Source organism: Salvelinus sp. IW2-2015, linkage group LG20, assembly GCF_002910315.2.
Source record: "Salvelinus sp. IW2-2015 linkage group LG20, ASM291031v2, whole genome shotgun sequence".
Classification (NCBI taxonomy): Eukaryota; Metazoa; Chordata; class Actinopteri; order Salmoniformes; family Salmonidae; genus Salvelinus; species Salvelinus sp. IW2-2015.
In genome coordinates this window covers 63,344,720-63,357,285 of record NC_036860.1, presented here as the reverse complement: position 1 = coordinate 63,357,285, position 12,566 = coordinate 63,344,720, and the positions used below count along the sequence as shown (strand labels likewise).

The window sequence follows — 12,566 nt, the reverse complement described above, 5'->3', positions numbered from 1 at the left end:
ATGAAAATGCAATGTTACCAGCCGTGATGTGTCTGCAGCTATATTCTCAATGTTTTAGGACCATTAGTCATGCATTAACTATGCCACCTAGCATACGCTGTTATCCAAAGCAACTCACAGTTGCTTTACAGTGCAATCGCTAGCATTGCTTTAAGACGGAGTAAACAGACCTGTATGACTCTCCTGCTTAGACCCGTCATGTCTGCCAGTTTCTGCAGGGTCTGTGCATCAGGGTTGTTGTCCTGTGAAAACTGAGTCTGCATCACCTGGTAATTATAACAGAGTTTTAGAAATGTATGACCTCAGTCGCTGTTATTTTTATTCTACATCAGCTAATTGTTTAGTATCAGCTTCCATTTTTCATATTACTGCAGAGATATACGACAGCGAGCCCATTGGAATGAATGAGACACCAAACCACATCTGACAATGTAACCAACAACGACCATTAGAAAGTTAATAAGATAGTGAAATCACTTTGTTAAGTCATGATCATTCACTATTGACTTATTATTAGAAAGAGAAATGAGGAGACAGGGACATGAGGGGGCCTCTCTGTGACTAACCTGCAGCTGCTCAGCAGTGAAGGAGGTGCGTGCTCTCTTGGCAGGCTTGGGTTGGCTGTCCTGCTCTGACGGCACTGCCCCCTCCAGAGTGATGCCACTACCTGAGACACCACGGCACAGAGAGGGGGAGAATGAGAGGGAGAAACATAGAAAGAAAGAGACCAAGAGAAAGGGACATGAGGCAAAAGCCATATTTAAAACCAGTGTTAACAGGGTTATACAGAGTGTTATAAAACTACATACAGTTGAAGTCGGAGGTTTACATACACCTTAGCCAAATACATTTAAACTCAGTTTTTCACAATTCCTGACATTTAATCTAGTAAAAATTCCCTGTCTTAGGTTAGTTAGGATATATATAGTCCCCCTGCAGCAAATCACCCCCACAACATCATGCTGCCACCCCTGTGCTTCACGGTTGGGATGTGTTCTTCGCTTGCAAGCATTCCCCTTTTTCCTCCAAACATAACAATGGTCATTATGGCCAAACAGTTCTATTTTTGTTTCATCAGACCAGAGGACATTTCCCCAAAAAGTACAATCTTTGTCCCCATGTGCAGTTGCAAACCGTAGTCTGGCTTTTTTATGCGGTTTTGGAGCAGTGGCATCTTCCTTGCTGAGCAGCCTTTCAGGTTATGTCGATATAGGACTCGTTTTACTGTGGATATAGATACTTTTGTACCCGTTTCCTCCAGCATCTTCACAAGGTACTTTGCTGTTGTTCTGGATTGATTTGCACTTTTCGCACCAAAGTACATTATCTCTAGGAGACAGAACGCGTCTCCTTCCTGAGCGGTATGACGACTGCGTGATCCCATGGAGTTTATACTTGCGTACTATTGTTTAATAGATGAACGTGGTACCTTCAGGTGTTTGGAAATTGCTCCCAAGGATGAACCAGACTTGTGGAGGTCTACAACTTTTTTCTGAGGTCTTGGCTGATTTATTAGAATTTTCCCATGATGTTAAGCAAAGAGGCACTGAGTTGAAGTATGCCTTGAAAACATCCACAGGTACACCTACAGTTGACTCAAATGATGTCAATTGGCTTAACAGAAGCTTCTAAAGCCATGACATAATTTTCTGGAATTTTCCACGCTGTTTAAAGGCACAGTCAACTTAGTGTATGTAAACTTCTGACCCACTGGAATTGTGATACAGTGAATTATAAGTGAAATAATCTGTCTGTAAACAATTGTTGGAAAAATTACTTGTGTCATGCACAAAGTAGATGTCCTAACGGACTTGCCAAACCTATAGGTTGTTAACAAGAAATTTGTGGAGTGTTTGAAAAACGAGTAAACTTCCGACTTCAACTGTACATGTAACAATATGACAGGGATTATACAGCTACATACATATAACCATACAGAAGATATCTTGGACAGGGACAAATACTGTACTATGTCAGAGAGCAGGATCTAGACTAGCTCTCAGCAGTGATATATATCTCTATACAGATATATACAGTGCATTCGGAAAGTATTCAGACCTCTTGACTTTTTCCACATTTTGTTACATTACAGCCTTATTCTAAAATGGTTTCATTGTTTTTTTCTTCATTATCAATCTACACACAATACCCTATAATGACAAAGCAAAAACAGGTTTTAGAAATTTTTGCAAATGTATATATATATAAAGAAAATAAATATCACATTTACATAAGTATTCAGACCCTTTACTCAGTACTTTGTTGAAGCACCTTTGGCAGCGATTACAGCCTCGACTTCTTGGCACACACCTGTTTTTGTATATATCTTCTCTGCAGATCCTCTCAAGCTCTGCCAGGTTGGATGGGGAGTGTTGCTGCACATGTTTGAATCGGGTTCAAGTATGTGCTCTGGCTGGGCCACTCAAGGACATTCAGAGACTTTTCAAAGCCACTCCTGTGTTGTCTTGGCTGTGTGCTTAGGGTCGTTGTCCTGTTGGAACCTGAACCTTCACCCCAGTCTGAGGTCCTGAGYGCTCTGGAGCAGGTTTTCATCAAGGGTCTCTCTGTACTTTGCTCCATTCATCTTTCCCTTGATCCTGACTAGTCTCCCAGTCCCTGCCGCTGAAAAACATCCCCACCGCATGATGCTGCCACCTCCATGCTTCACCTTAGGGATGGTGCCAGGTTTCCTCCGGATGTGACGCTTGGCATTCAGGCCAAATAGTTCAATCTTGGTTTCTTCAGACCAGAGAATCTTGTTTCTCGTGGCCTGAGAGTCCTTTAGGTGCTTTTTGGCAAACTCCAAGCGGACTGTCATGTGCCTTTTACTGAGGAGTGCCTTCCGTCTGGCCATTCTACCAAAAAGATCTGATTGGTGGAGTGCTGCGGAGATGGTTGTCCTTCTAGAAGGTTCTCCCATCTCCACAGAGGAACTCTGGAGCTCTGTCAGAGTGACCATTGGGTTCTTGGTTGCCAGCTCTAGGAAGAGTCTTGGTGGTTCCAAACTTCTTACATTTAAGAATGATGGAGGCCACTGTGTTCTTGGGGACCCTCAATGCTGCAGAAATCTTTTGGTACCATTCCCCAGATCTGTGCCTCGACACAATCCTGTCTCGGAGCTCTACGGACAATTCCTTCTTATGTACTTTTATTTTACATTTGCAAACATTTCTGAAAACCGGTTTTCGCTTTGTCGTTATGGGGTATTGTGTGTAGATTGATGAGGGGGAAAAACATATTTAATCCATTTCAGAATAAAGCTGTAACCTAACAACATGTGGGAAAGGGAAGGGGTCTGAATACTTTCTGAATGCACTGAGTATCCAACACTTTAACAACATGACATAGACTGTCCAGGTGAATCCAGATCAAAAGCTATGATCGCTTATTGATGTCACTTGTTAAATCCACTTCAATCAGTGTAGATGAAGGGGAGGAGACAGGTTAAAGAAGGATTTTAAAGCCTTGAGACAATGGACACATGGATTGTGTATGTGTACCATTCAGAGTGTGAATGGGCAAGACAAAAGATTGATGTGCCTTTGAACGGGGTATGATAGTAGGTGCTATTCAAGAACTGCAACGCTGCTGGGTTTTTCAAGCTCAACAGTTCCCTGTGTGTATCACCACCCAAAGGACATCCTGTCAACTTGACACAACTGTGGGAAGTGTTGGAATCAACTTTCAACACCATGTAGAGTCTATGCCCTGATGAATGGAAGCTGTTCTGAGGGCAAAAGGGGGTGCAACTCAATATTAGGGAGGTGTTCCTAATGTTTTGTACACTCAGTGTATATATATATATATATATACGACTAGGTAATAGAGCGCCCAATCACCACTCTCGGCAGCCCGTTTGAGGTTCTCCACCATGGTGTCGTAGTGGATCCTGCAGAGCACCTTCTCCTCCACCAGGCCAAACTCCTCCCCCGTGGACAGCTGCCTCTTGCAGGAGAAGCAGGCGAAGCACGCCAAGTGGTAGGTATTGCTCTTGGCCCGACGCACCCAGTCGCTGGCATATATCTGGCGTCCACACCGGTCACACTTTGTACCGAACCTACTGTGAGAGCGAGAGAGAGAAAGAGCGAGAGCGATAGAGAGAGAGAGAGAGAGAAGGGCTGTGGCATTAATACTCTGCTATGAAGGACAAAAAACCTACAGAAAAAAAGTCAAGGTGCAGTCAGAAGTTATTAAATATGTCAACTTTACGTACAGAATATGACAACGCTTGTAGGTGAATTGAACTAGTGAAATCCATGCATTTAAATGGATGCACAATGTTAAAAGCAACATTCTGACTGAACGAAAGCTTTCCTTTTATACTTACAATACCATCAGGCTTGATTGAGTGAGCTGTTTTGTCTTGTAGTAATGTGGTGCCTGCCTCTATTTCCTTAAACCTTTACGTTACCAATACATGTCATTTAAAACAAAATATATTTTAGAAATATTTTTGGTGGTCAATAGATACCCAACATAACAACAGGAGGGGTAGTGTTCGACACAGCCACTCATATAGAGCCTGTTTGCATTCCTGATTTCTGTAACGTTAATAGTGACATAAGCTCAGAACTACTTGTTTTTTCAAGCATGGTTCTGTTTTATAGATTGCTKTTCTGAACAATGGACAGTTCATTACCTGGCAAATGAATATGTAGCTTAAAGTTATTTATTTTTGCAATAAATACATATTTACAATAGGCCTATATCTAAAAAAATACATACAGACTAATGATATATACACTACCATTCAAAAGTTTGGGGTCACTTAGAAATGTCCTTGTTTTTGAAAGAAAAGCAAATTTTTTTGTCCATTAAATTAACATAAAATTGAACAGAAATACAGTGTAGACATTGTTAATGCTGTAAATGACTATTGTAGCTGGAAACTGCAGATTTTTATAATTTAAAAAAGACTAATTGATCATTAGAAAATCCCCTTGCAATTATGTTAGCACAGCTGAAAACTGTTGTCCTGATTAAAGAAGCAATAAAACTGGCCTTCTTTAGACTAGTTGAGTATCTGAAGCATCAGCATTCATGGGTTCGATTACAGGCTCAAAATGGGCACAGGAAGGTTGGAAAAAAGTGTTATGGACAGACTATTCTACGTTTGAGGTGTTCGGATCACAAAGAAGAACATTCGTGAGATGCAGAACAAATAAAAAAATTCTGGAGGACTGCTTGACGCCATCTGTCAAGCATGGTGGAGGCAATGTGATGGTCTGGGGGTGCTTTGGTTGTGGTAAAGTGGGAGATTTGTACAGGCTAAAAGAGATCTTGAAGAAGGAAGGCTATCACTCCACTTTGCAACGCCATGACGCACCCTGTGGACGGCGCTTAATTGGAGCCAATTTCCCCCTACAACAGCAAAATGACTCAAAGCACAGCTCCAAACTATGCAAAAACTATTTAGGGAAGAAGCAGTCAGCTGATATTCTGTCTATAATGGAGTGGCCAGYACGGTCACCCTACTGAGCTGTTGTGACGTATGTTACGTAAGAAGTGCCCATCARGCCAATCCAACTTGTGGGAGGTGCTTCAGGAAGCATGGGGTGAAATCTATTCAGATTACCTSAACAAATTGACAAATTGACAGCAAGGCTGTAATTGCTGCAAATGGAGGATTCTTTGACGAAATCAAAGTTTGAAGGACACAATTATTATTTCAATTAAAAATCATTATTTATAATCTTGTCAACATCTTGACTATATTTCCTATTCATTTTGCAACTAATTTCATGTATTTTTTMATGGAAAAAAAKAACATTTCTAAGTGACCCCAAACTTTTGAACAGTAGTGTATATATATATATTATTTTAATAGCAGGACACTGTAAAGTCCATTATCCCTATGAAGAGTATGAATTAGGCTGTTTGAGAAGGTTTGAATCCTAAGCAACCTGCCTACAAGTACAAGTACAATAGACCAACATAGCTACTGTAGTAGGTCAAAGCTGTGTGCAGGAAAACCTTGGTAGAGCATGGGTGAAGTATGCATTGTGGTGCTCATATGAATTTCCTTTCGTTACAATGTAAAAAGGGGCACATATGACAATCTAAAGTACAATAAAAGTACTACATTTATTTGATCGTTTCTGACTGCCTGGTTAAGATGTGTCATATCAACACCATAAAAGAGGGTATTGAGAGATCAGGCRTTAGTTTATTTGAACTGGCAGACAGACAGAGAAGGGCTGTAGTAATGACCAATCATAGCAAACCAGGCAGGCAGCAGACCGATTTCGCAGCAGGCAGCATCTCCCAAAAGGGTTCTTCGGATGTCCTCATAAGAGAACCCTTTTTCAATCCAGGTAGAACCATTTCGGGTTCCATGTAGAACCCTCTGTAGAAGGAATCCAAAAGAGTTTTACCTAGAACCAAAAGGGTACTACCTGCAACCAAAAAGGGTTCTTCAAAGGGTTCTCCTATAGGGACAGCCGAAGTACACGATTGCGTCCCAAATGGCCCCCTGGTCTAAAGTCGTGTACTAAATAGGGAATAGGCTGCCAGTTGGACACCAACCTATCCCAGTTACAGGATGATACCATGGAGTTGAATTAGTTGTAATGAGCTTGGCTTCCAAGCGCTACTGGCTCCAGTGCAGAGAGAGAAGTAGTCTGGGCTTTGTCCACTAAGAAATGACATGATGAGGTTAAGAGAGGGGTCTGAGACTGACTCTACAGACCTGCCTGGCTGGCTTTCTCCCTTCCTTCCTTCCTTCCCTGGCCTGATCACTTAAAATGCTTGGTACTCTGTAGCTCATGCATCTCCAGTTTACAGATATTGCTGCTAATGGACACAACTAAAGTGGATACAACTCATTATGCACAAATACACACAGCATGCTTTCAAAAGCCTCTGTGAAACCATTCCAAAGTGTATTGTGTACTTTAAACTGACTATCTATGGCCCTCTTTGACGACAATACAGTGTGTTGAGTAGAGGACAGAGAAACAAAGCAGTAATCTAACATGACAGCGTGTCTGTCTCAGACTCTATGACACAACACAGAGGAGTGTGTGTGGAGTGTGTGTGTGTGTGTGTGTGTGTGTGTGTGTGTGTGTGTGTGTGTGTGTGTGTGTGTGTGTGTGGTGGTGTGTGTGCATATCGTCGTCTTTCTTCTTCTACACTAGCTTGTATTTAATTATTCCTTTGTACCAAAAACCTGGTGTTACACTGTGTTTACACTACCGTTCCAAAATTGGGTCACTTAGAAAATGTCCTTGTTTTTGAAAGAAAAGCAATTTTTTGTCCATTAAAATAACATCAAATTGATCGAGAATACCAGTGTAGACATTGTTAATGTTGTAAATGACTAATGTAGCATGGAAACGGTGATTTTAATGGAATTATCTACATAGCGTACAGAGGCCCATATCAGCAACCATCACTCCTTGTTCCAATGGCACGTTGTGTAGCTAATTCAAGTTTACATTTATAAAAGGCTAATTATCATTAGAAAACCCTTTTGCAATTATGTTAGCACAGCTGAAAAACGAACGTTGTTCTGATAAAGAAGCCAATTTAGCATGGCCTTCTTATAACTATGATATAACTAATTAATGTAGTATTGGCGAGACGCAATCGAGCACTTCGCTAGAGGATAACGTAGTACAACGAGCATCTTAATATCATTGTGCACAGATATATCACTGTATACTTAGCGTAATACGCATCAAACCCTCAGGCAGTCTTATCTTATCAATTCATATATATCGAGCACTAGCATGGTCTACCCGTAATAGACATAGAAAATGACCCAGATAATTCTGAACTACGAGTGTCAGCAACCTTAGGGTCTACTACTTCCACTTCACAAACAGAGCGCAATACATCGCTCATATGTTGAAACTATACCGATAATAGAAAGATGATATCTTTCCGATAATAATGAAGCGCACGCCAGTATACCACATATTTTTCGAGCAATTTATGGCTCACCAATATCATTACGTGTACTAGATGTGAGAAATACCATACAGCACTCAAAACACCAATCTCTCCTCATACTGGAGCAGTCCACTCACATTAAATAGACCGCAATAAACTACAACCACAAGAGTATCCTCAAAGCAGTTTATCGCGCTGTCAATCCAATCAGGCTCTACCCCCTAGCTCCTTCGATGAGGATAAATATGTCCGTTTCCCAAGAATCTTATCCAGCGCCCCTCCTCTCATCTCCATCCCATACAACACCCTACTGCATCAACGCTAACTCTGATGACTCCTCTAACGAGCTCTCTCTCATATCACCTCCATCTTAGCCCCACTCATCTGATATGAGATCTGCACTCTCCAGCCTTTGCTCCTGACGAGCACTCCATCTCAGCGCCTCGCTCAATCAGCCCTCCCTCTACAGCGCCAGTACACTCACTCGAGCTTATCTACTCCACACATCGCTACACACCTCCATCCACTCTCTAGCCTCCATCAGTCAAGCTCCTCCTCTTCACACTCTCCTATCATCCGCTCCTCTCAAGACCCCCTCTCTAGCCTCCTGTCCGCTCAAGCCTTCTCTCACTTAATCTCTCATAGCCCTCTCCGCTGCAATCACTCCCCTCAGACACTCCTCTAGCTCCCTTACATACCCGAGTCCTCCTGTCAGCACCCCTAGGCCCTCCTGTAACCCTTCTCTACCTCCCTCCGACGCCCTCCTCTTAGCCTCATCTTAGCCCTCCTCTCACGCCCTCCTCCCAGCCTCCCTCAGCCTCCTCTCAGCCCTCCTCTCACTCCTCTTAGCCCTCATCTCAGCCTCCTCTCGACCTTTCTCTCAGCCCTCCTCTTAGCACTCCTCTCAGCACTCCTCTCAGCCCTTCTCCCAGCCCTCCTCTCAGCCCTTTCAGACCCCCCAGCCCTCCTGTTAACCCTCTCTTAGCCCTCCTCTCAGCCTTCCTCTCAGCCCTCTTCAGCACCCCACCCCTCTCAGCACCCTTCAGCACTCCCAGCCCTCCTGAACCCTTCTCTCAGTCCTCCTTTCAGCACCCCCAGCCCTCCTGTTAACCTTCTCTCAGCGCCTCCTTTCAGCTCCACCCACGCATCTCTCAGCCCTAATGTTTTTGTGATACATTTGTATGCTCGGGAATTCTGTAATCTGGTAGATCACCCTGAAGAGCTAGTTTGATTGTGCTTTACATGGAGGGAGGTAGCTAGTCGTTAGACGAGGCCTATACTGTGAGCAATATAGAGGGTATATCATCTGCAAGATTATTAACATAAACAATTATTGAGACATGGAAATTCTATTAAATGTCCATGTTTTCTTCAGCAGATACCCTACTATCAAGCATAGACTTTCAATGCATTACAACAACACCCTCTGTTTGTAGTCACCAGGACCAGTCTGAAATTAACATTTTAATCACAGAAGTTGATGCACCTTCATGTGGAGAACAGGCTTGTGGTAATAGACGGAGCAGAATCAGTGGAATATATATAATATATATATATATATATATTATATAATATATATATATATATAAATAATATGCTGAGTGGAGTAGGTGAGAGGTGCTGAGTGCTGAGAGAGTGTATATATATATACACACACATACTGAACAAAAATATAAACGCAACATGCAACAATTTAAAAGATTTTACTAATTTACAGTTCATTAAGGAAATCAGTCTATTAAATAAATTCATTAGGTCTAAATCTATGGATTTCACAAATGGGAATACAGATATGCATCTGTTGGTCACAGATACCTTTAAAAAAAGGTAGGGACGTGGATCAGAAACCAGTCAGTATCTGGTGTGACCACCATTTCCCTCATGCATCGCGACACATCTCCTTTGCATAGAGTGATCAGGCTGTTGATTGTGGCCTGTGGAATGTACCATGGGTACAGCACACTCGAATTCAATCGGCTGTGGAGAATGCAAACGTTAGTCAATGTGAAATGATGCATGAGAGATCTGGAAACTGGTACAACGTCGAGCCAGAGAGCCAAACAGCTCAATGGGACAGTCTAGAATATAGCATGGCAATGCGAAGAACTTGGACATTTTCAGACCCAGTATTATGTACAGATTGCAACATGGGCCGTGCATTTGTAACCGGTGGGAAATGCTAGCTAGTAGCTAATAGCGTTTCAATCGGTAACATCACTCGCTCTGAGACCTTAAAGTAGTTGTATCCCTTGCTCTGCAGGACCGCGGCTTTTGGGAGCGATAGTAACAATGCTTCGTGGGAGGCGGTTGTTGATGTGTTTCAGAGGGTCCTTGTTCGAGCCCAGGTTGGGGCGAGGAGAGGGACGGAAGCAACACTTTACACATTATCATACCGAAACATGAGGCGAATGGCAGCGGATGAATGGCACTACAATGGGCCTCAGGTTCGTCACCGGTATCTCTGTGCATTCAAATTGCCATCGATAAAATGCACATTATGTCCACTGTCCGTATCTTAGTGTGGCCATACCGATAACCCCACCGCCACATTGGGCACTCTGTTCACAACGTTGACATCAGCAAACACGCTCGCCCATACGACGTCATACGGTTGTGCAAATCCACAGTTTCATCAGCTGTCCGGGTGCTGGTCACAGGTGAAGAAGCCGGATGTGGAGTCCTGGGCTGGCGTGGTTACACGTGGTCTGTGGTTGTGAGGCCGGTTGGACGTACTGTCAAATTCTCTAAAACGAAGTTGGAGGCGGCTTATGGTAGAGAAATTAACATAACATTCTCCTGCAACAGCCTAGTCGACATCCTGCAGTCAGCATGCCAATTGCACGCTCCCTCAAAACTTGAGACATCTGTGGAATTGTGTTGTGTGACAAAACTGCACATTTTATTGTCCTCGGCACAAGGTGCACCTGTGTAATGATCTTTGATTGGGCCAGAATATCAATCGCAGCAAAATCTGCAGAGCTGCAATTGTTGTTTGCCCCATATATATAACATTCTGTTGGTAGCAAGAATTTTGTTTCATAATTAAAATAGAAAAAGTGTTGTTTTAGTGTATCACTTCATACACCATTGTTGCCATGGAATCGGTACATCGAAAGTCTCACTGTGTTCACTTACCTCCCTGACTTCTCCTGTCAGACAATCTGACATCGCTAGTCTCTCGTTCCTCTATCCAGGTCTGGTTTCACTCATTGCTTGCTCCTCTCGGATTCTAGGGAGACCTCATCAGGGCCTGGCAGGAAGAGGGCGGGCAGCAGGGCGGGCTGATGAGGAGGGTTGGATACATACGGCAGCTTGCCCCTCAAACACACTGTCGCCTCTAACCCCCATGCTCGCCGCTGCCTCCCCTTCAACACGGCAGCACAGACGGCCACTCAGGTTACCATGTCAGCATCCCAGGGTGCCCCTGATTAGCGGTGCTTTGCAACTTCCTGTGTGGCCTGCGGCTCACAAACTGCTCACGGCTTGCAGGCTGGCTGGCTGTTTTTCTGGTTAAAAGAGAGGGTTTAGGTACTACAGCGTGTGTTCTGTCCTGTACCCCCTCCGCCCCCTGCTCACTCCTACCACCACCCCCCCAGGCAGAGTAAACCCACACTGATTTCCTGCTATTACGCCCCATTACAGCAGCTGTCAGTCCAGAGCCAGATGAGAGACTGACACAAACGATAAATATCTCCTTGTTTTTCTGTCCAGGGCCAGAATGTAAGGAGGAGGCCATTGGGTCTGGTTTGCTCTGGTCCTCTCAGAACTCACACCAGTCATCAATCTTTTCTATAGCAGGTTGGCTGGTTGCTGGTTCAAACCAGTAAGGTTGAGGGGATTCAATCAACCCACTGTGGATACACCTGACCAATCAATGGCTACAATCCTCGTACACAAACCAACCCCACATTCGGGGATGCTTTTGGTCCCAACCGCAATAGTCTCTTGTGAAAGCTGATTTGGTTCTGGGTGCCGAGATTCCAACCACAACAATGACATAACCTCACTGATATTGTACGGCTTTGAACCATGTCGCATTTCACAATATAAAATCCTGAATTTCATATTTCTTATAATCCTCCCACTGTAGGTAATAGAAGAGGTTTGAGGCTAAATGGTGAATGGGGCCTTATGATGTCATGGGGAACGGGGCCTTATGATGTCATGGGGAACGGGGCCTTATGATGTCATGGGGAACGGGGCCTTATGATGTCATGGGGAAGCATCTGACACACACATCAACAGACACTGACACACAAGCAGTACCCAGCACGATGTGGATCCCGCAAAATCACATAATCATTTTTTGTTTGTCCTCGCGCTTAGCGCTGGTTTTGAGACGGTAGGCGCCAACCACATAAACACAACAGCGGGGGAGGGGACGGGGTCCAGAGACACTAGTGAGTGTGTGTGTGTGTATGTGTTGGCGTGCGCGCACATGTGTGTGGTGTGTGGGTCAGTGTCTGTTGAGTGTGTGTGTGTGTGTGCGTGCATGTGTGTGTGTGTCAGTATATGTGCAAGCATGCATGTGTGTGGAGTGTGACAGGAATCACGTTCAGAAACACGTTGACCCGGGCTATGCTGGGCGCTAGGCTGGGGGTTTAATTGCGGGTGATTATAAACCTCAGACCAGTGGCTCTGTATAAGGTTACCATTAGCAAAACACTGCAGGA

General features: G+C 43.8%; 1 protein-coding gene across 1 annotated transcript in view; it reads right to left on the bottom strand.

Annotated features, from left to right (window-relative positions):
• Nucleotides 1-7: 7 nt before the first annotated feature.
• LOC111980051 (LIM/homeobox protein Lhx6-like) overlaps nucleotides 8-12,566 on the bottom strand; it is a 28,914-nt gene continuing 16,355 nt past the window's right edge. The window contains exons 5-7 of the mRNA XM_024010723.2: nucleotides 3,840-4,060; nucleotides 567-667; nucleotides 8-266 (exon numbers count right to left, since the gene is read on the bottom strand). Coding sequence (XP_023866491.2) covers nucleotides 126-266; nucleotides 567-667; nucleotides 3,840-4,060 — 463 coding nt within the window. The 3' untranslated portion in view covers nucleotides 8-125. The remainder of the gene's footprint in view (nucleotides 267-566; nucleotides 668-3,839; nucleotides 4,061-12,566) is intronic.